We start from the raw sequence: 25,128 nt of genomic DNA, 5'->3' as shown, positions 1-25,128 counted from the left end.
TAAGTTAGTGATCCAGGGCTGGAGGTGATTGTTCTAGGCTCAATGCAAATGCTCATCAAAGTTGATATGAAGGAATTTTGCATCCAAGTTGGCGATATTAAACATCGTCTACCCATCCTCCCAGCCACCTCAAAACTCACATTTCCGGGATAATATTCGGTTCCTATTTCTTCAGTGCTCATGCTTCTATAGAGATCAATAAGATACAGTACCAACTCTGCAACCTCAGCTTCATCCAGTTATGGATGGTTATCTGAACAGAACACAGCTTGTCCACACCCTCATCTCTTCTTGCTTAACATTTATAACTCTCTCCTTCTCTGCCTTTCCCCAACAACAGCTTTCATAATTATATCAACACCTCCAAAACTCTGTAGACAGTCTAGCTCATCTCGTATTTTTTTGATACTAAGAAATCCTGATGGGTAAAGTGTCATATAACTTCTGTTTTTCAGTCACTTCACTGGTCACAAGTCAAAAATCGAAGTCCTCTGACGATCTCGCTGGTCTTCCAGTAGGCCTACCACACACAGCCCATGGGCCATGTACCCTCACCACTTTACCTCCAGGGGGGTGTTTCATCAACGTTTGTCGGCGCTGACAACTTGAATCACCATAGTAACAGTCAGTGACCAGAGCATCTCAGCCAATCAAAACCAAGGATTTTGCTGAAATTGGTCAGTGCCGACAGTTTTCGGCGCTGACAAGCGTTGATGAAACACCTCCCAGGATATTCTACATTCATGTCGCCAGTTGCCAGTGTGATAGTATATGGCCAAATCGTGATATATCGGTCCCCTCCTCGAGCTCTCGTTCTGCGTGTGCATTTCCACTAGTGCAAAGTCTATGGAGGTTGAAAGATCGAAGTCCCCAGCGCGGCCATGTCGAAATGATTGGCGGCGAATGGAGTGGTGGACTATTTCAGATGATTTCGTGATGTCATTGCCGAACGAACGCCGAACGCAAAGCGTTCCCGGGCCCACCGCCGGGGTAGATCTTCTAACTAGCTGTAAACATCACTAACGCTATTAAATGTACAAGGAGTATGACTGTGTATAGTTGGACCTACTACTCATCGACCGCCTAATGTTTATGTGCTCGATAAGAATATTTAACACTGAAATTCACATAAAAACTTGACCTACATGATCAAGTGGTGATTGAGAAAATCCAGCACTATCAAATGCCGTTGTTCCCTTTTCAATTCGAAGTTTCAGTGCAAAAATATCGCCGTCGAACTTGCGTGGCTTCTTTTCAGCTCCCCGCGGTGCCGCTCCTTTTTTAGATCGACCGCAGCCCACAGGGCTGCCAGCACTAGAAACTAGTTGACAGTGAGACTCCCATAGGCTAATGCTCTAATTCAGGAGTCAAAATGAGTGAGATCAATAGAAATGCATGCAAATGAAATAAAGTTTTAGAGTGAGAAAGGACCAAAATGCGCGAGTCTCACGCTCAATGCGTGAGAGTTGGCAGCCCTGCGACCACTATTTTGCATTGACAATGCACACAAACCGAGCTGTATTGAACACCGTGTTGTACTTGTACGAAGCTTTTTAGAAACTTCCATAGACATTACATTACGATACGGATAAGATATTCATTCGAAATTTTGTCCTTGATTCAAACCATTAATGAACAGTAAATTTTCACGTTTTCCCACACATCCTCATCAACAGTCAAAGCCAATCCATTTTTATGTGCTCTGCGCGCAGTGAAGTGCGTACCTAGCGTTCTGTGCGCCAATACTACGCGGTCGGTTTCAATCAAAGATAATAGAGATAATAAGATATGCGATGCGATAAAAATGGACACAAAATGGCTACCCTACATGACAATACAAAAGAGAGCTAAGTACAAACTCAGTACACCTAGGAACATCATTCAATTCCAAAGGTAGTGGTAGAACTATTTTTATTATCTTAAAAAGATTTAAAAATTATAGTCGTAGCTTTTTTTCAATTAAGGGGATCATTTTGAAGAACAAGATTTTAAAGGGGATGGCTAGTAACCGATCAGTGGGAATCAGTGGGAATGCTGAGGGATGATTGTTCCAATCCTTGTGGGATTTATTTAAGAGTACATTATATAACTACTGTTGTGTGAAAATTATTTGCTTCAGAACGGTCTCATATTCAAGTAATGTACAGATTAATGCCCCGTCACTGACCAGGGACGCTTACCTAGAAACATTAAACTGCACATTACTTGAATATGAGACCATTCTGAAGCAAATAATTTTCACACAAGAATAGAAATAAAGTGTACTCTTAAATGAATCCCACAAGGATTGGAACAATCATCCTCCAGCATTCCCACTGATTCCCACTGATCAGTTACTAGCCATCCCCTTTAAAGTAATAAGGATTATTTCATGGAGGTAAAAATTTGACAACAACATGATCTAACAATTAACTACACTTGATAAACAGCAACAACAACTTCAATGACAGCTCGTCTCAGGTGATGTGCATAATACATAATAGTAGGGCCTATACGTTTGAGGACTGCGCACTGTCCATTAACTTCAAAGACAGCGTGTCTCAGGTGACGTGCGTATTTAATATACGCTTGAGGACTGCGCGCTGTCCATTTGTTTTGTACAGGATTAGCGCACACTTTCCTGTCTTATTAGCGTCTTTGGTTTCAATATGGGCGGTCGATATGTAGTACTATTTGTAGGGTACCATACAACTAGAGTCTAGTCAACTCTAGACTAACCGTTAATTACAAGTTCACAACTAACTTTTAGTTTCTAACGTTAACACTAGCATTAGTAACAGAAACACTAACACTAATGCACTTGTCAATTGAAGTCCCGGCCCATGGGTACCCGGGGATGGCCGGGACTTGCAACCAAGTTGGGCAGGGATTTCAGCATTTTTTTCGCCCGGGTGGGTCGGGAATAGACCAGGCTTTGTAGGGGGAAATTCACTTAATTTGCCCCGGTGGGCCGGGGATGTACCGGGGTGTTGTCGGGGGAAATTCAATATTTTGCCCCGGTGGGTCGGGAATGGACCGGGGTTTGTCGGGGGAGATTCACTTATTTTGCCTTGGTGGGTGGGGAATAAACCGGGGTTTGTAGGGGGAAATTCGCTCCAACCAAATGGCAGGCATTTGGGGCGGGAATTTTGGCCGGGATTGAGCCAGATTTTGCTTGAGAGTTGATTATAACTTGTACCATTTCCAGTACGGTAATGTGACCATAAATTATTTCGCTTGACTAGCAATTCCCCGCTATTGAGGACTCCGTAACGTTGCCCAAAAGTTGCGTAAACGCATGAATCACGTAAAGAGCCTAGCGCGAAACATGCGCGATTTGCGCATTTCATGAATTTTTCTGACGTGGAACCTTCGATCGTATTGTCCGCGGATGTGCGCTGGATCGGCGCTTTACGCGATTCCACGCGGGCGGGCTCGGTCACACTGCCCAAAAGTTGCATAATCGCATAAATCAAGTACCGGTAACTAAGAAATTTGGTTTTGTGTGCTTGGCCTTGTCCATGTCCGTCGAGAATTTTACCATTTTCGCTGATTTACGCAATGAAAAATCACCGATGAATTGCGCAAGAACTACGGAAAGATCACGCAAAAAATATAGTGCCACAATCATACATGAGTTGTTAGTGATACATTAGTGATTCCTCGATCAGTATTTCATGAGTATTTACCGTGTTCTGTTAGAGATACATAGGCCTACGCCAATATTTTTTTTTTCAGTGATTTTCAGTGATACGTAGGTGTTTCAAGCGCGAAACATGCGTCATTATTTATAGTCTGCTTTTCTGTCAGTGGAGAGTCGTTGGTGAACGCGATAGCGGCAACATTTTTGCGAACAATCGCTGATATTCCACGCATATTTCGCGCATTGTTCGCGTATTACAGAACCACGCAAACTATACGCAAAAATTACGTAAAACAGCGCAATACTGCGTAAAATTTTAAGCGAAGCCGAGTTTTGAGCTCCTCAAAACATGGAACTGCGTAAAGTGCCGATCCGGCGCAAATCGGCTGACAACTACGAAGGTTCAAAATTGTAGACAAACTCATGAAATGCGCAAATCGTGCATCGTATCGCGTAAAATAAGGCTCGAATTTCTTACGTGATTCATGCGTTAACGTGACTTTTGGGCAGTGTGACAGGTCCTCAAAAGCCAGGTTTTTGAGCAGCTCAAAACTCGGCTTCGCGTAAAAGTTTACACACTTCTAGGCAGTATTGCGCTGTTTTAGTTTTTACGTAATTTTTGCGTAGTTTGCGTTGTTCTTACGCAAACAACGCGCGAAATATGCGTGGAATATCAGTGATCGTTTGCGAAAATGTTGCCGCTATCACGTTTATGTGCGATTCATACGCAGTTAATTGTGATAAAGCGCAGATTATGCGTGATTTTCCGTGGACCTCTGTCGTCAGGCGTCGCGCACAATTACGAATTCGCCCTATTTGGGGCCTAGCTTTGCGTGCCTATGCGCTGATTAGTGATTTTTGAGTGATATTTCCGTAGTTCTTGCGCAATTCATCGGTGATTTTCATCGCGTAAATCAGCGAAAATTCTCAACGGACAAGCACGCGCAAAACCAAATTTCTTGCGTGATTCACGCAAACTTATGCGACTTTTGGGTAGTGTGACCGGGCCTTGAGGGTCGGGACTTGGCCGGGGATTTCTATACAAATATGCCCGACTTGTCGGGGACTTGGCCGGGGATTTCTGCACAAATATTGCCCGGACTGTCGGGGAATTGGCCGGGGATTTCAACTTCAATTTTGCCCGGCCTGCCGGGGACTTAGTGGGGGATTTCCGTGAAAATTTTGCCCGACCTGTCGGAGACTTGGCCGGGACTTGGCCGGGTAGTGTAACATGCAAAATTGTAAATGGGATGCAAGTCCCGGCCATCCCCGGGTACCCATGGGCCGGGACTACAATTGACAAGTGCATAAAACTTACGTACATTACTCAGCTCAGGTAGGACCTACAAACATACGGTAAATTACTGGCCTTGCCTTGTTTTTGGGCCTTAATATAACTTGTAAATTTAAAGGGGCATGCCGTAGTCCCGGTAGTGTAGATGGCGCTGTTGATGATACTGCCGATCCCCGTTAGCATTGATACGAAGATTACCGAAGTTGAGCTGTCATCAAGAGTAAAGTGCGTAGGTGTTGCTAAGTAACGTTGCATTTGTTGTCTTCTTTGCGCATCGCGCAGTCTTTAGTATTAATGCCAGGGTGCGTGCATATGTGCTTGTTATTTAGACAGAAAGATCCGTCTGTCCGGAGGACTCTTTTATATTTTGCCATTAACGCTGTCCTCGGTATACGGAGGGGATCCGTGAAGCCAGACGCAGTCTCCGCGGAACATTCCCCGACGGGCAGATAGATACAGACCGATCTTTCGGTCAACTTGTTATTGTGACATCACAAAAGAAATTTGCTAAAGCTGTCATCCCCCTCAGCCGACTCATGAGCCGAACTGTGATCGGACCACTGACTACACTGAATCGGACTTCTTCGGACTCGGGAAAGTGGGCCAAAGCGTAAGCGCCAAAGAGAAGTCGGGATAGCGTAGCTATAGGTCTCTCATCAGTCATAGGAAACTTGCGCCGTGCGCCCGCGTACGCATTTAACTAAAACACCGGGACCATGGCCCATGCACCTTTAAGTTTGTCGCTCCACGATCCACCACCAACATGACCAATGACCACTGGGCACTGCATGCAAAGCACCACCACCAGGATGCAGGGCTGCCAACCGTCATTGGAAACTAGTCGAGAGTGAGACTCCCCTAATAAGAGTCTAGACCTTCTGAGGCTTCTAGGAGGCCGGCCAATGCTATAATTTTTATAGCCCGACCAGACGCTGTAATTACGCCGACCATGTAGTACATGGTCGGCGTAATTACAGCGTCTGGTCTGTACAGCGACTGGGCTGTGTATAGTTATAATTTTTAGAGTGAGAAAGGACCAAATTTTATGAGTGAGTCTCACTCTCAATGAGTTAACTATACACAGCCCAGTCGCTGTAGTAAATTAGACATCTGATCTGGGTCCCGTTGCATAAAACTTTTTTAGCAACCTTAATTCAGGTTGGGATTTGCCCAACCTGAATTTTTTAAGGTTGCTAACCCAAGAATGTAAAATCCGTTGCATAAAAACTCTGGTTGGGAGCTTCCAACCGGAATTTTGTGATTTCAACCGGAAAAAAATCAGGTTGGAGTTTTATGCAACGGGCCCCTGCTGTTAGAATTAACACTAACAGTTAACACTACAACAGATCTAACGTTGTCGTTAGGGCTCCTAAACAGTGTCTAACAAAGTTATCAATCCGAGTGAGAGCGGGCAGCCCTCAGCTGAGGATGTTCTATATTCAAAACGCTAATCATCAATGTCAAACACTACATGTATTTCAACCAAACAGCACGTTTCAAACGAGTAGAAATTAACTAACTCTGTTGTTGCTTTTACCTGGTATTTTGTAGTGGTAAGTTGTTGTACAAATGGTAGCTGGTTAGAGAATTTGATCCGCGCGCTTACTTTGAAATCTATGACGCGCTAGCCCTTACACACAAAAAGCGTAATGCGGGTGCAATGAGATGACGCTTGTCGAATGCAAATACGCATGCTGTACACTCAATCAACGTGGCTGGGATCACTGCGCCGCTATGGGGCGCCAAGTGTTCGCTTGAAAATTCCGTCCAAAAAGACACGAAATTACCTTAAAACTACAGAAATCATACACTGAAATCCATTTCGTTACAAAATGAAATTGTACAGACAATTTCGTAACAAAACAATTTCATTTTGTAACGAAATCTGGTTTGATTACAAAATTAGGAAGACGGTTATCCATTTTGTTACAAAATGAAACAACAAATTTTATTTTGTAAACAAAATCTCATTTTGTTACAAAAAAGACTTGTGCTTTTTCATTTTGTGACAGAATGACATGGCAAATATAATTTCGTAACAGAATCTTATTTTGTTCCAAAAAAATCATTTCGTGTACGGAATTGAACTACAAAACAATTTCGTGCACGGAATGGTTTTACAAACTGCATTTCGTGTAGAGGGTCTAACAGAACTGAACTACACTCCCTTTTGTACCATGCGAAACAGATTTCGTGGTACACAGAAAGGATTTCGTGCACGGAATGGCATTCTGTCAGTGCACACGGAATGCATTTCGTACCATATCAAATGGATTTCGTACCATGCGAAACAGATTTCGTGGTACACAGAAAGGATTTCGTGTACGGAATGGCATTCTGTCAGTGCACACGGAATGCATTTCGTACCATATCAAATGGATTTCGTACCATACGGAATGCATTTCGTACCATATCAAATGGATTTCGTACCACACGGAATGCATTTCGTACCATATCAAATGGATTTCGTACCATGCGAAACAGATTTCGTGGTACACAGAAAGGATTTCGTGCACGGAATGGCATTCTGTCAGTGCACACGGAATGCATTTCGTACCATATCAAATGGATTTCGTACCATACGGAATGCATTTCGTACCATATCAAATGGATTTCGTACCACACGGAATGCATTTCGTACCATGCGAAACAGATTTCGTGGTACACAGAAAGGATTTCGTGCACGGAATGGCATTCTGTCAGTGCACACGGAATGCATTTCGTACCATATCAAATGGATTTCGTACCATGCGAAACAGATTTCGTGGTACACAGAAAGGATTTCGTGTACGGAATGGCATTCTGTCAGTGCACACGGAATGCATTTCGTACCATATCAAATGGATTTCGTACCATGCGAAACTACGAAGCTTTCTAAGGGCCATTTTTGACAACCTAAAAAAAAAATACTACGTACGTACGTAATAATACTGTGTACGTACGCAGTATTATTACGTACGTACGTATTATTTATTACGCACGTACGCAGTATTATTACGTACGTACGTGGTATTTATTACGTACGTATGTATAGTATTTATTATGTACGCAGTATTATTACGTACGTACGTAGTATTTATTTATTCCTGGAGAAGACCCAATGGATACACTCACATCCTGCGTTGTTGTTGTTTTTTTTTTTTAACCAGAATAGTTACTTTTCAATGTGAGCTAGCCAAGCGAGTGAGTCCCCGCCCCCCCCCCAAAAAAAAATGCATTTCTTTCCTTTTCTGTTTTTGTTTTCCTTCCCTTCCTTTTTTTTTTTCTTTTTCTTATCCCTTCCCCCCCCCCCTTTTTTTTTTGGGGGGGGGGGAGTAGAGGTTGAAGCATTTGCCGACAATTTTGAGGGGGAGGTGGTGGTACCCCCTCTATAGCCACAAGTGTAAAAAGAGTCATACAAGTGTAAACCTGATGGCAAAACGAGTCGGTTATAACGAGTTCGGTTATAACGAGATTCCGGTTATTACGAGGACATTATCGGTGCATCAGGATAAAGAAAAACATAAGCAATTTGATCGGATACAACGAGATTCCATTTCTTGACCTGCCGCTTTCAAACACGCGACGAACGAAACATTGAAAAGCGAATTCACGCTATCCCCGTTTTACATAATACTGTGTAGAACGCAGTAACACACTGCACAAGGTTAGTGCCCGTCCTGTCTCGATCTCTTAAATCATGTACATCGTACCATCTGAAGCGGGAAGACTTGGAAACAAACGTGTTTCAGTCCCGCCGTTATCCTTCTTGACCGCCCATTATCAGTGACGAATAACGGGAGTACCGTTCCTTCCATGTTTCTTCTTAACCACATAACATAATTCCATCATTTCGCGAAGTTCCATTTCTTGACTTGGCGCTTTCAAACACGCGACAAACGGAACACTGAAAACCAAATTCACGTTATCCATGTCCCTCCCGTTTTGCAGAGTAGTTCATGTTTTCTTCTAAACCACGCGATAAGACACAGAAATAGGCCCTATACCATCCGATGTTCCTATTTAGTTATTGAATAAAATCATTCGATTTTGTTTTTCGCTAGATACGCGTGCGTGATGTAAGGTCAGACCACAGCGCAACGAGAGAAAAAAAATATATAACGCATTCAAGAACTTTTCATGTAGCGACACTCGTGGCCAAAATGGACAATAATATTTGAATGCGTGTGCAACTCATCATTATAATTATCCTTTCCATTTTCAGTTCCGACTTCCAGTTGCTTTGCTGGCTAGTAACTATGAGTGTTGATGATTAAAGCCGAAATTAGTAATGAAATCATCATAGCGATCTCCCCGGTTACAGTAGCGTAAAAATAGTTGAATAACGCATGTTAATCTACTTGAATTGGTGTATAGAAAAAGAAACAAACGCATTAACAGTTTGAATAGATCTGGGATTGTTCATTATCATGTAACAAAACATAATATAAATATGAGTGTGCATGATTAATGCCAAAATAATTAATGAAATCATCGCGATCCCGCCGGCTGACAGTATAGCGTATAAAAATAGTTGAATAGCGCATGTTAATCGACTTTAATGAGTTGGTGTTCAAAGAAAGAAATAAACGCATTTAACAGTTTGAATAGATCTGGGTTTATTCATTATCATTCACCACTGCATTTCACAATGAAGATTTTTCTTTCTTTCAGAATGGTCCACGAGGTTGCAGACTGGCGTAAAAAGGATCACAACCTTCCAAATTCAACATTGTCGCATATTTTTCAAGAACGGGTGTACAAAACGCGAAGAGATTTTCGGAAGAAAATAAAGAACGCATTTACATAATTTGTAATCCCTTCGGGCGCAACGATCATACATTGTATTAATAGGATTACAGCCGAAATGATTCATGGAATCATCCTATTCCCGCTGGGCACCAACAGCGTAACATACCTCGCAAGTTACGATAAACAACGCATATATGTTACTCTATTTGCGCTGGTGCTTAGAAAAACTTAACAAGCGCATTTTTAATTATACAATCTGATTTTGTTCATTGTCAGTTTACACTGTACACTGTATTTCACAAACGAAAAAGCATTCATCTTGTGGAATGGTTCGATACAAGAGGAAGAGATAGGTGTAGAAAGAATCACGAATATGATCCTGCCGAGTTGACCTTCTTCTCAGGAACATAATGTGCAACTAGTATTATGCGAAGAGATTTTTGGAAGAAAAATAAAGAATTAACGCATTTCAACACCTACGTTTTCCGTCTTTTTTATGTATCAATTCACAAACAATTTCCCTTTATTGTCTCAATAATAACGATCCATAATTGTGTAATAACAACGCAAAGGATGTTCTTGAGTTTGATTGACGGGTATGACGTCGTGCTTATGTTTTCCTTTGTTTTTTATGCGTACGGTTATAACGAGGTACCGGTTATAACGAGGTAATATTGCCGGTCCCACGGACCTCGCTATAACGGGGTTTCACTGTATAATATTTCATTTTGGCTGAAACCTATATCGAAGTACAAACGTACGAGTCTGTCTCTCTCTGCCCTGTCTGCCGCCATTGCTCAAATACTGCGTACGTACGTAATAAACAATACGTACGTACGTAATGAACAATATGTACGTACGTAATAAATACTGCGTACGTACCTAATAAATACTATACGTACGTACGCAATAAATACTACGTACGTACGTAATAATACTGCGTACGTACGCAATAAATACTACGTACGTACGTACTAATAATACGTACGTACGTAATAATACTGCGTACGTACGCAATAATTCTGCGTACGTACGCAGTATTATTACGTACGTACGTAGTATTTTTTTTTTAGGTTGTCAAAAATGGCCCTTAAAGCTTCGTAGCATTCCGTGTGCACTGACAGAATGCCATTCCGTACACGAAATCCTTTCTGTGTACCACGAAATCTGTTTCGCATGGTACGAAATCCATTTGATATGGTACGAAATGCATTCCGTGTGCACTGACAGAATGCCATTCCGTACACGAAATCCTTTCTGTGTATCACGAAATCTGTTTCGCATGGTACGAAATCCATTTGATATGGTACGAAATGCATTCCGTGTGGTACGAAATCCATTTGATATGGTACGAAATGCATTCCGTATGGTACGAAATCCATTTGATATGGTACGAAATGCATTCCGTGTGCACTGACAGAATGCCATTCCGTGCACGAAATCCTTTCTGTGTACCACGAAATCTGTTTCGCATGGTACGAAATCCATTTGATATGGTACGAAATGCATTCCGTGTGGTACGAAATCCATTTGATATGGTACGAAATGCATTCCGTATGGTACGAAATCCATTTGATATGGTACGAAATGCATTCCGTGTGCACTGACAGAATGCCATTCCGTGCACGAAATCCTTTCTGTGTACCACGAAATCTGTTTCGCATGGTACGAAATCCATTTGATATGGTACGAAATGCATTCTGTGTGCACTGACAGAATGCCATTCCGTACACGAAATCCTTTTTGTGTACCACGAAATCTGTTTCGCATGGTACGAAATCCATTTGATATGGTACGAAATGCATTCCGTGTGCACTGACAGAATGCCATTCCGTACACGAAATCCTTTCTGTGTACCACGAAATCTGTTTCGCATGGTACGAAATCCATTTGATATTGTACGAAATGCATTCCGTGTGCACTGACAGAATGCCATTCCGTACACGAAATCCTTTCTGTGTACCACGAAATCTGTTTCGCATGGTACGAAATCCATTTGATATGGTACGAAATGCATTCCGTGTGCAACAAAATCCATTTCGTCTGCGACGCAATCCATTTCGTATGGCACTTTACAGGGAAATTACTTTTGTTGTTCAATTCCGTACACAAAAGGGAGTGTAGTTCAGTTCTGTTAGACCCTCTACACGAAATGCAGTTTGTAAAACCATTCCGTGCACGAAATTGTTTTGTAGTTCCATTCCGTACACGAAATGATTTTTTTTTTTGGGAACAAAATAAGATTCTGTTACGAAATTATATTTGCCATGTCATTCTGTCACAAAATGAAAAAGCACAAGTCTTTTTTGTAACAAAATGAGATTTTGTTTACAAAATAAAATTTGTTGTTTCATTTTGTAACAAAGTGGATAACTGTCTTCCTAATTTTGTAATCAAACCAGATTTCGTTACAAAATGAAATTGTGTTGTTACGAAATTGTCTGTACAATTTAATTTTGTAACGAAATGGATTTCAGTGTATGATTTCTGTAGTTTTAAGGTAATTTCGTGTCTATTTGGACGGAATTTTCAAGCGAACACTTGGCGCCCCATACGCCGCGAGCACCCCATCATCATCACTTGACTGTGTATGTGATTTTCTACAGTGTTGTAGCGCAGCTGTGCTGTGTATGTGTGCCGTATTGCGCACGTGGGTCAAGAACGCACAAGTTTCTAAACAGTCGCACGTACACAGCCAGTCTGTAGCTAGCTAGCTGTCCGACGAGCTTTGGATTGACGTTCACGACGCGGGGATTCCCGACTCCGATCCGCCGGGGGCCGAGTTCCGTACACAAATCGGGCACCTGTAAAACGTTCAGGCTTTCACTGCTCGGGCGGGTTACGTCGACGTCTTTTTATGTTTATAGTTACGGTAGATCTACAGTAAAAAGGTTCACAGGATCCTATGAGGCCATGCCGTTTATATGCATACAGTAACAGCACGAAGGCGAGTTTGTGAGTTGTTTGTTTTTCAGATCATTCATCCATGCCAATTCGAGTCTAACCAGTTTATACACGTAACGTAGTTAGGCCCCAACACTACAGTTGGGTAGAAAGTTTCCTACAGAGACCTACGCTAGTGACTCCAAAAGGACTAGACCTATTCGCTGATGCGCTGAAGGGCGCAGCCCCAAAGTGAATTGTTCTTTCTGAGGCACCGAGGCCTATAGTTTGAACAAGAAACTTGAAATTAGGCAATGTATATTTGTTTTATGGTTTGAAGTTTTATATTTTGGATAAATAATTCAAACAAAAGAAGGAGAAATGGGGGGGAAATGCAAAGCAAGAAGTCGTATGTTGGGTGCGATGTTAACCGAATTATTTCGAAAGATCGGTCTGTATCTGTCCGTCGGGGAATGTTCCGCGGAGACTACGTCTGGCTTCACGGATCCCCTCCGTATACAGACCGAAGTCAATGATGCCAGCTCCTGTGTGGCAGTAGCGCACAGATCAAACGTCAAAATTTCAGGCAGCTATTTTACATTCAAACAAGTTTGAAATGACATGACACATTATGCAGCAATATTTGGGGTTAATTTCTCACATTGTGCAATCAAAATACTCACAGTAACTTGGTTATAACGCAGAAATTTTATCGATATCGCAACATCGCCGTTCGCAAGCAGTAAGTCGCCATTTTGAATCTGTAAGCCATTGAAAGCCAATCACATGCTAGGTACGTTTTTTAGTAAAACAAACACGTAGAAGCTACCTCACATGTGATTGGCTAATAGATTCATAGTGTATGTTTCTGCAGTTTGAACGTGGCGACGCGACAGGCTGTGTTTTACGTTGAAAATTCTACTAAAATGTTGGATTATTCATTAATCTGGTGAGTGTAATGTATTCTTAAAAAGCTAATTTCACAATACAAGCTTAAAGATGCCGACCTAGGGCCGTGAATTAGACGCAATTGAGAAGGGTGAGGTACCTCACCCAATTTTCCATAGAGACAGTGGTTAAGAACATTCACACAGCAATGGGTACTGATACCTTCCGTCTGTCTACGGAGGACAGCGTTAATGGCAAAATATAAAAGAGTCCTCCGGACAGACGGATCTTTCTGTCTAGGTGCGATGTTGAGAAGGGATCTTACATTGACCGTACCATTATATGAAGCATGTCGCTGCGCATGATGTCAGAACTGCTTTGTGATGTTTGTTAAAGATGTTACATTTGACGCAAGGTGTAAGGATCGAAGCAATGCGCAATGTCCGAATTGTTTTTATGACGTCACCATTGTTTTGTTAGAAATTGATACATTTCACAGAGTGACAGCACGAGCAGTGTGCAATGTCAAAATTGCTTTGTGGCATCACAATTGTTTTGCTAGAAATTGATACATTTCACAGAGTGACGGTGCAAACCTGCGCACAATTTCAGGGTTGCTTTGTGACATCATTTTGCAAATAGTACTTTATGGAGTGTCAACTTTCTGAAATAGCAGAATATCGTGGTCTATAATCACATGAAGCTCTCTCAACCAATCACCAGAGGATAAATTTTTGATCCAAAATGTAATAGTTTTATTTAAAGACACCACACCCTGTACGCAAAATGAGACTTGCTAATTTAAGTTTCAGACAGTGCTCGCTGCATTGGGCTGAGTGCTATTTGTTGTAAGCAATGACATCCAAGTCAGCATCAGTATCAACGCTTCCTGGTATCTGAGTTGGTTCAAATTCATGTGAGTGATTGGAAATAAAGGTACTACGTGTTCCCTGTGACTTTTGTGGACTTCAATTTGGTGGAGCAGAATAAGAGATATTGAAATGGACACAATGTACGTTAGTGCTGATTTTTACATTTGATTGATGTGCAACCTTGACTTAAGAGGTAGCGGTTAATTTGACAGAAATTTATGAGAGATTTAGAAAAAGGGCATTGTCCATAAAAAGCTATTATGGAAGAGAGTTAGTGAATGTATATATATCAGTCCTGCATTCATACACTCTTACTGCAGATTATCAAGGAGTTACCGGTAGATGGCTTGAGGTGAACGCAGCTGAAAGTAACAGATGCAACCTTACCTTGGATTCGATCCCTTGGACTGAGGGCTGACGTGAAGAGATGTTCTCCACAATTGCAACATCTTTGGCACGTCTGTGGGGCGGTAAGGACAGAGTTGAAGATCAACTCCCCGCAGATGGTGCAGAAATAGAAGCAGGTCCTCTCTACCCACTGGGTGACTGCCCTGATAGTTATTCATATGGGTACGAAGGGGGTACACAGCCTCAATTTGGCTACCACAGGGATCCTCTTAAAGATGCCTCGTCAAATGACTCCGTCGGTGTGCAGTTTCAGGTCGGAGGTGATGGTGGCACAGGGATATCTGTTCCTGCATATGGTACTCGCACAGTGAATGGAAAGATAACCCACCTGTATCTGGATTATGGCCTCATCGATAACACCATCCACTTCAGTTTTGATGCGGTTCGCCCTGGCAACAGGCCCAAAGTGGGCGCAAAGGTGGAGGCAGCAGTAAGGTTCGGCGGACACGAAGATGTGGGTCTAAGAGCTCATGAAGTGACAGTATATGTCGGGGACTGGGATGACAGCACCGCGGTGGTAGAGGAAGTCGAATGGATCATTGGGAAGGTGACGAGGGCCGAGAAGACATCGGGGATTATCGATGGGTCAATCATGTATGACCAGGATGCCTGCCCTTATGGATTTTCTCCCTACCGAGGAGATTGGGTCCTGATGGAGATGATGGTAGGAAAGGAGGGTGAGGCGCGCCGTGTCAGGACCTTGCGGCCTCTACGAGAGAAGCGATTTGTGGGCTACATAACGCACGTCTACCCCGGCTATGGCTTCATTGACAGCTCCATCTACTTCAACTTCAAGGCCTGTGAGCGGAACTACCGTCCGCAGAAAGACGACTTTGTGGAGGGAAAGGCAGTCGAGTCTGACCAGAGCAAGGGGCAGTGGAGGGCAGTGTTTGTCACTGTCAAGAAGCAATTTAGGTGGGCTATCATACTGATCCTATTGGTGCTCCTGAGAGAGTCTAAACCACTTTGCATTTTCCCATATTCACAATTTACCAACTAGGCTGGGCTATTTAGGTAGATGATACATCTGGAAGGCCTCCCAGCCACCCCCCCCCCCCCATCTCGGCCATCAAGCACATGATTGGGATGAAAATTAATTGGTACACGCCTTTCCTTTGACATAATCTGCAAAACTGTAGAATTGATTTTCTGAAAACTATCGATACTAATTTATTCATAATGGATGTGTGAAATCGGACAGTAAATCAGTACATGTACAAATCACTAATAAAGCTCCTAAAATGCATTTTTTCGGTGTACCACCATGGTAGGTGTACCACCATGGTACATTCTTAGTGTTCTTTGTAGTGTTCTTCGAACATAAAAGTGTATAAAAACATTATGCTGATAGCTTTTTGCGTTAGCGACAAACTGCGCCCCCCCCCCCCCCTACACCTACAATGTAGTTAGGGTTAAATTGAGAGTATGATAGATGTAGGAGCTCCAATGATTTGCAATTCTGGCACAATTGTGTCATTTCCTCTTATTCTAATATGGCACAACGCACTTTATTTGTTCAAATTTACAGTGCTATTTCCCATTTCCAGGAATTGGTATGATTCCTGATAACAATGTTAATTAAAATGCATGAAATTAATATCTGATTTAACAGGCAACTCCGAATGCAACAGTTTCCTGCCAACAGCTTCAAGGAGAATGAAATGAGTCGGGACAAAAGCTTTATTGAGGTGACTGTGGACCAGGGTCTCTGTAAGATGGCCATTGGGCAGGAGACAACAAAAGTACTGTCTATCAGGTATCCTCGTCCTGTGAGAGCATTTTCACTTTCATGCAATTATGTTTTAAGACTTTGAAGAGAAAAGAAGGTACTAGGCACAAGTACTGTAAAAATGGAAATTTTTCACAGTGTAGAAATTTTCGCACATTTTGCGCAACCAGAAGCAAGTGCAAAAATAAAAGCACGCAAGTATTCTTGCATGCCACATGTTCCAGTAGTTAATATCCTGATTCTGTGGAATTAAAACACGCAAAATTCATCTTACATAGCTGAGCGCGAAAATGGATAACCACTTTTACAGTACGTTTAGAAAAGTTATCCTTTCAGATAATTACCTGGCATGTGAGTTTTTAGGCTTGTCATACACTTAACTCTCAACATGATGTTATTTTTGAGGAATTCTTGTTTGAGTACAATGAAGGTACATGTAGGAGCTGGGAAAAGAGGGCTTTTTTATGTGTACATCATGTATATGCATTCACATTGCAATAGGTTGAATGTACATTGTAGCACAGAAAAAAAAGATTTGCCACATTTCATGATGGAAAACAATGACTGCAATAGATTTAGAGAATTGATGATTTATGAATTTGAAACGAAGCAGAGAACAAATTCACAAAGACCACGTTGCTTTACAGGTAGAGTGATAGTGTCTCACAAAAACTAGGAAGACAATTTGAACAGAGATAAATTATTTCTTTTGACTTGACAAAGAATGGTATACAAGACATACAGACATAGTATGTGAACATGTTACTGAATTGGGACCCTGCTTTCTGTTCACCTATGTAAGCTTAATCAAGTACATTGTAATTACCACAGTGACTGTCTGTTCTGAAATGCTATAACTGTGTATCCCAGGAACACTGGTCAAGAGAGATGCAAGTTGCTGCAATGTGAGGCGGTCTGCCTTTTGGCCGACATCAGGTTGGTCTTGGACGGTACTGTTGAGGAACAGCCACAGTATTCAGGAAGCTGTAAAGTCTGCCGTCCTACTGACATTGAGCCAGGCTCCAAAGTGTGTGTGAAGATTGGCATCATGGGAAGGTTTGTTTTGCATTGTGGTTCTAAGAGTTTACCTAATAGCATTTCACCATCTAGTCGTAACATCTGCTTAAAAAGTCCAGGACCCTGTTTTATGAAGAGTTATAATTGGTTATCTATAGTTGATTTCTATTGTAAGTCTATGGCGGCCTGTGTGGTAAGGAAATTTATAATCATTTGTATCTTTTGATAAAATGGGGCCCAGTAATGATATGTTATAATATGATATGATATGATGTGTGTAATGGGTAGAAATAAATTGGGAAATTTATGGTCTGGTAGTCAAGATTAATAAACTTCTTGAGAGTGGAAATTAAGGGCCATATGTACTTCTGTGGCAGAATAAAATGAACATATGAGAAGGTACAGGCAGATGGAGTGGACTGTGCTGCAGTTACCATTTGTACTTGGTTTAAGTTAGTAAAATCACTTGGTGAGCAATTATTTCAAAATGCATGTTCTGTACTTGTATCCTCAATAGAGTAATGTTAAAATATATTTGTTTTTTAAGTTCTTTTCCATTTATGATAAATACTGCTCAGGTTCTGTTATTATCATATGCATGTATGTATATATATATATATATATATATAGAAGAAAGAGTCTCAAGTACGCCATGGATCCAACGATTACAAAAAAAATTTTATTACAAAATTTTCGGTCTGCCTCAGACCTTCGTCAGTGCAAAGACAATGATGGACAATGATAAACATGAATCATAACAACAATGCTATGCGCGTCATGCGCGTAGTGCGTTGCCCTGGAGCTGCGTTGTCAAGGAGAGCGCTGATACGTATAGGGGTATGGTAGAAAGTAAATAGAATCGCTAAAGTCTATTATTACAAGGACGTATATAAAGCAATGTATTTTTATAAAGAGTATATATAGCATATTATGATTCAAACAAGCACTTGAAACTTTTGTTGAGTCTGAGTTCAGTATTCATTGAGATTTCACTTTCTACCATACCCCTATACGTATCAGCGCTCTCCTTGACAACGCAGCTCCAGGGCAACGCACTACGCGCATGACGCGCATAGCATTGTTGTTATGATTCATGTTTATCATTGTCCATCATTGTCTTTGCACTGACGAAGGTCTGAGGCAGACCGAAAATTTTGTAATAAAATTTTTTTTGTAATCGTTGGATCCATGGCGTACTTGAGACTCTTTCTTCTAATAATTACAACATTCGAAGTCCAACACGTGGAAAATTCCAAGATGAACATATATATATATATATATATATATATATATATATATATATATATGAAGAGTTTGTTTGCAAAAACCGATAAGTCCATATTTGTCAAATGGAGATAATTGATCTGCGATTAAAGGTCAAGAAAAACAAAGAGAATAATAAGAAAATTTTTGCTTCTTTTGACCATAACTTCAAAAATATACCTTTATATGTAGTGATCAATATATCATTTAAAAGGTATTATTTTGTACTTTATGACACAGACCGTATTTCAAAATCTTCAAAAATGGACTTATCGGTTTTTGCAAACAAACTCTTCATATATATATATATATATATATACAGTTAAACTCGCCTAAGTCGATGTCGCATATGTCAAATAATCGCGTAAGTCGATGATTTTAAAAAGTCCCGATTTTTCCCCATTGACTTACGTGTATTAATTCACTCACAAGTCGAATTTTGAAAGTCAAATACTCGCCTAAGTCGATGAAATTCCAAGAACACTTTCACGGAAAAACCATTGAATTCACTGTGCCTAAGTCGCATAAGATTTTGTCGTGTAATAAATCACTTTCATTTATTATTCATTATTTATTACTCTTTATTATTTTGTTTGTCAGATGAGTTTGACGTGACCAAAAAAAAAAAAAATCTAAAGTATCAAAATTCAAAGCGATCACACCGCATGCGATCGTTGAACTCTCTTCGTGTTTGGAGGTCCGCTGGTACAGCCCTGTCAGCTGTCGCGCTACGTACGTACGTACAGCGACTGGGCTGTGTATTGCTCCACTCGCAGTAAGGCGTTCGTACAGTACACATGCGTTCATTTACATGTACAGTATAGTATTGAGCTTTGCAGTGTAGCTTGGCATTTGCAGCGCTGTGCAGTGGAGTGGTATGGATGAAGCTGCTGAGTTTTCAAAGCGGAAAGTAGGGGGAAAGTTACGGGCACGGGTAAATCAGAATTGCACCTCTACACGCATTTCAAGCCACGGTATGGTAAACTGGAATCAATCACTGCTCAAATGTCTTTCATATTCACTTCCCCAAGGTTTAACAAGGGTGTAAAGTAATCGGACCTGTGCCAATACTAATGCACTGTCCATACAAAGTTAGCTGGGGCCCTGCCGGGCGACCCGTGCTGCGGCACACCGCTCCAACTCTCGGCTTCAGAGTAGACAACATACATGTACATCATACATTATGTACGTGTGGTGTAACTGTAAGTCGATTTTTTTTTCGACTTACGCACAAGTCGAAAATCGCCTAAGTCGATGTGTTTTGATCGATAGAAGAGAAGATCGATTTATGCGAGTTTAACTGTATATATATATATATATATATATATATGTGTGTGTGTGTGTGTGTGTGTGTGTGTTTGTTTGGGGTTTTTTTTTTTTGCTTCTTCTTCTGCTTCTTCTCCTTCTTCTTTTTGTACAATCATGCCCACAAGATGGCTTGATATCGTTGACAACTCATGGATGGCAGACCAAGGTTAATTGCCATTTTGATGAAATCATTGCATGATGACTGGTCATGTGTGCAAATCAAATATAATACTGATACATTTATGATTGATGACTCTAAATAGGCCCCCTTCAATCTTACCCTTCCAGGCATGTTGGCAACTCATCCTGTCAGGTTGTCATGACCTTTGACACCTGCTGCATCACCCGACCCATTCCGCTAACCATTGTTGATGGAGCGGTCAGCAGCAGCGAGCCCCAGTGGCGACTGACCGGCAAGGACAAGTGGCTGAGGGAACATGCCACAGAGACCAGCGGTTGTCAGCCTGAGTTGTATCCAGGAATCAGGCCTGCCCGGTGAGATTCGGCGGGGGGAAGAGAAAAACTGCCCTGTAATGCTTCCAATAGTTTTTAAATACTCTTATTTGTGTCTGAGAGGGGTTTTGACACTTCAAAGAACCTATTTGTTCTCATATTTCTGATAATGCATTCCTATTTATGCAAATAATTAGGGCATGTTCACACACACACACACACACACACACACAAGGAGTCTCCTTACTGCCACCAACTGCAAATTGTATTCCAAAGCTGTGTCACAAACACTGTGGCTTCTTAGTACTAGATACATACACATGAAGCAATATTCGTAATGTAGTGTAGCCAGTATAGCTGTGACTTTTAGGCAGTTTTCATTGTTTGTGTATTTCCCCTTTGTGTTTCATTCTTTGTACATTTCATGTTGTTTCCTCACATCTCCTTCCCCCTCTCTCTCTCTTTGTCTTCTATCTCGCATTAATTTTTCCCTCCATTTATCACTATTCTTTGTTTTTTATGCACACAACACACACATTCATCAATCTCTTTGTGTTTCTTATCCAAACCTGGTGTTGAATACCAAGGTCTGTTCAACAAAATAGGAACCCTCCAGTGAAGCTAGAGCACTACCCAATCAGCAGGCTGCTGAAACAGTGCTGTGCCGAGGGAAGGGATGTGACTGAGCTTGTGCCTGAGCTAAAAGAGGCAAGTCGTTCTACACTCATATGAACTGGTTGATCACAGTCTCTATGCTTTATGTGCTTCTTTAAGACCAAAATATTTGTTTTTCATCTGTCCTTTTTGTCATTGCAGAAAGATACCATCTGTTTAATTACTGTTTTTGCTGTGAAAATAAATATAAATTATGCATAAACATATCACTTTGTGCACTTTAGGCCTTGTACAAGAGTATTATGCAAGATGCATTGCTTTGATATTTTCATTGACCTTTTTCAGTATAGAGGCAGTATTGATAATGCTGTCATGACATGTACTGTACAATCACTTTTGTTAGTACACGTAGGTATCAGATGAATCAATGACTCACATAACGTCGCTGGGGTGAAAAGACCTTGTATCTGCAATTTTGGTGAAAATGACTTTTTGGAATTAATGGTCAAATAATGGGATAAGTGATGTCCTGTCGAAATCCCAAGTGTCTTACTTCAAAAATGAAGCCACCACAGCATGTCAAAGGAAAGGCTTTCCCATTCACTATAGTGCTTTGGCCGCCATGTTTTTTGGCTCTCTTGAACATTTGACATTTTGCAGATACGAGGTCTTGTCGCCCCAGTGACGATAAGCTACAGGTACATGTGATATTTGGCTTGGGGATATTCTAATGTTGTCATGGACGAATCCTTTGTTTTGACAATATATTTTGAATTTATGAATATATCTTATTTCTCTGTGTCAACTTGTATTTATGCAGACTTTCATTTCACTGTTGAGCAAGTGACAAATTTGATTCTGTTCTAATTATACCCCTGCCACACATAGTGTGAAGGGGGTATATAGGAATCACCGTGATGTTGGTCGGGCGGTCGGTCGATCTGTTGCAAAATCTTGCGGCGCGAACTCCTCCTACAGTTTTGAAGCAATTTTAATGAAACTTAGGGTAAATGATGATATTGAGGTATAGATGTGCAAGACATGCTTTTTGTGTTTGTCAGACAATGCGTTGCCATGGTAACCATAATTTCACCAAAACCTTGTGGATTGAATAACTTCCATAGTACTTACGCAGTCAATTTCAAAATTGGTATCTGTGATGATCTATAGGTGTAGTTATGCAAGACACTCTTTGTGTTTGTACTTGACAAAGCATTGCCACGGTAACTGCATGTTTTCTTCGAAATCTTGTGGAGTGAACAACTTCCACAGTTTTGAAGCAATTGAAATCAAATTTGGTAGGCATTATGGCCTTTAGGCATACTGTAAAAGTGGATATTTTCGTGGGACTAATTTTTCACGCTTGGCCGGGTATGAAGGGTTTCACTTGGTTATAATTCTGCGGAATCAATACATCACGCGCAGGAACATATGATGACATAAATGGTATCCCGGGGTACCAAACAAAAATTAGCCATTTTGTTGAATTATTTATTTTTTTAAAAAGGTTGTACCCTGGGTGCCAAAAAGAGGAAATTATTTTGGTGCTGGAGCTAGCGCGCGCTAACCACTGCACTGCACTGCACTAAAGCACACGCTAGTGGTATCTCAGCTTCCATGCACGCATAGTATAGCATGCAGTGGCATGGGAATTCTATGTACACGCACACACAGTGCATGCATTTTTCTCTGGCTGTCCTCGAGTGGACGTGAGGTGGCGCTATACAACGCGGTTACCCGCGGTACTACGGTACCCCGGGGTAACGCGTGATGCATCATATGGCAAGCAAAAATATTCGCGTGCTTTTATTTTCGCGATACTTTCTGGTTGCGCGAAATGCGCGAAAATTTCAACACCGCGAAAATTTCCACTTTTACAGTAGATGTGGAACACATAATTTTTGTGTTTGTCGGACAAAGCATTGCCATGGTAACCATAATTTTACCAAAACCTTGTGGATTGAATAACTTCCACATTCAAGCAATTAAGGTGAAATTTAGTATGTATGATGATCGGGAGGTGTAGTTATGCAAGACACCAATGTGTTAATATAAGAAAATTTTGCCGCACGTGGTAACCACTCATTTTTGTATCAAATTGAACCATTTAATCTATGAAGGTGAAATTTGGTGTGTATGATGCTCTTTAAGTGTAGTTTTGCAAAATGTCCTTTGTATTTGTATCGGACAATGCGTTGCCATGGTAACCGCATTTTTTTTTTTAAATCCTGTGGAGTGAACTTCTTCCACAGTTTTCAAGCAATTGAAACCAAATTTGGTAGGCATTATGGCCCTGAGGTATAGATGTGGAACACATAATTTTTGTGTTTGTCACACAAACCGTTGCCATGGTAACCACAATTTTACCAAAACCTTTGCAGATCGAATAACTTTTCCATCATTCAAGCAATTAAAGTCAAATTTAGTATGTATCATGATCTAGAAGTGTAGTTTTGCAAGACACCAATGTGTTTAGTTTAAAGAAAATGTGTTGCCATGGTAACCACTCATTTTTGTATCAAAATAAACCATTCAAGCTATGAAGGTCAAATTTTGTGTGTATGATGGTCTTAAAGTGTAGTGATGCTGGGGGAAAGCATGTTTCCATTTGCTGTAAGTTTTATACTCAGTGTCAACTCTGTAATTGTACAGTAGACTAAAATTATTCTGTTTCCAATTCGACAAGTGCACAAACTTGGTATTAACGTCATTGCCCTCATGACATCACATACTATAAAGCAACACTAGGGGTGGGGGTATTAATCACCTTCAGTGATAATTCTAGTTTGTAACAGATTAGAATCTTCTTTTCATTTAAATTTTCTTTTCATTTTCCTATGTTTTGCTCTGTTTCAGGCTTTGAGTCTGAAGAACTATTTCAAATTCTTCTCAACTCTACTGCATCTTGAGGAAATCCAAAGGGAAATTGATATGAGAGAATTTGACATGGAAAAGGTGAGTGATATTCAAATTTATTGGTTTTCCAATTCCTAGATCACTCTTGAAAGTTTCAAAGGAGCGTGAGAACATGCTTATGAGACATAATTTCCTTGAGAAATGCTATGTGACAATCAAATGTTTAACACTTCATTATCTGTTTTGTATTAAAGGGCAGACTTTAGGTTTGCACAGTTTTTTCTGTTCAAGCTGTTGGGAAGGAGTTCATAGGATGCCATTCACTTCTTTTGAGTAGAATGTTGCTGTTTTATACAGGCACTGTCTGGACCGAGTACAGACATTAAGCAGGCTTTCAGTGGCAGACAGCAGTTGATATTATGTCACAGTATACATACTGTGTATGATGCACAGGTCTGAGTGCGTCAGTAGGAGTTGTGTGCATAAGGTACAATGCAACAATGGAATGTTCAACCCACAAAGCTTCACCTCGTGGGTTTAGACTAGATTCCAAACTTACTGCATGATTACATCTTTTTTTTCTTCTTCTTCAACTTCTTCGTCAACTTTAGGCCAGCATGAGACCAAGAGGAGAGTTCCTGTCCCTGGAAGTTCCTGGTCTGGCGGAGGGGAGGCCATCGGTCCTTGTTGGGGACAAGGTCATCCTGACCCAGCCTTTTTGTGGCCAAAGCGGTTCGCGCTTTGAAGGATTTGTCCATGAGGTCAGGCACAATTTCATTGGTGTTGGGGCTGAAGAGCCATAACTGCACGCAAAAATCAGTGCCGTTGAGGCCTTATTAGTACAACACCTGTGTTTATATTCAAAGATCAAAGCAAACATCTTCTGTAATTTAATTCTTCCTCAGGGATGTCTGAATGAAGATTGTTCAAAGAGTTAGAATTAGATATCTCTGTCTTCATCAACATTTGTTGTTCCTTTAAAATGCATTGTGTATGAAGGTTTGTAGTGGTCAGCTTTTATGTTGCCAGAAGCTTGCATTCAGTTTCCACTCTCCATAGAAATGATAATTATAAAACAAGACATTCATTTGGTGCTTGATATGGATGTTTCTAAGCGCAGGGTTTAACGGAAAATTAAGATTTAATCCAAAGTAATAGAAAAATATTGAATACCTTATGTAATTCAGAC

At 41.0% G+C, this 25,128-nt stretch overlaps 1 protein-coding gene across 1 annotated transcript in view; it reads left to right on the top strand.

Moving 5' to 3' along the window:
- The first annotated feature begins 14,717 nt into the window (after window positions 1-14,717).
- LOC140238444 (RNA helicase Mov10l1-like) overlaps window positions 14,718-25,128 on the top strand; it is a 36,299-nt gene continuing 25,888 nt past the window's right edge. Inside the window, exons 1-7 of the mRNA XM_072318350.1 lie at window positions 14,718-15,613; window positions 16,311-16,454; window positions 17,298-17,483; window positions 20,304-20,510; window positions 21,056-21,176; window positions 23,940-24,038; window positions 24,551-24,700. Of these exons, the coding sequence (XP_072174451.1) occupies window positions 14,718-15,613; window positions 16,311-16,454; window positions 17,298-17,483; window positions 20,304-20,510; window positions 21,056-21,176; window positions 23,940-24,038; window positions 24,551-24,700 (1,803 nt within the window). The remainder of the gene's footprint in view (window positions 15,614-16,310; window positions 16,455-17,297; window positions 17,484-20,303; window positions 20,511-21,055; window positions 21,177-23,939; window positions 24,039-24,550; window positions 24,701-25,128) is intronic.

Source organism: Diadema setosum, chromosome 2 (assembly GCF_964275005.1).
Source record: "Diadema setosum chromosome 2, eeDiaSeto1, whole genome shotgun sequence".
Taxonomy (NCBI): Eukaryota; Metazoa; Echinodermata; class Echinoidea; order Diadematoida; family Diadematidae; genus Diadema; species Diadema setosum.
The sequence above is the reverse complement of the archived record's forward strand: the minus strand, read 5'-3'. Positions and strand labels throughout refer to the sequence as shown.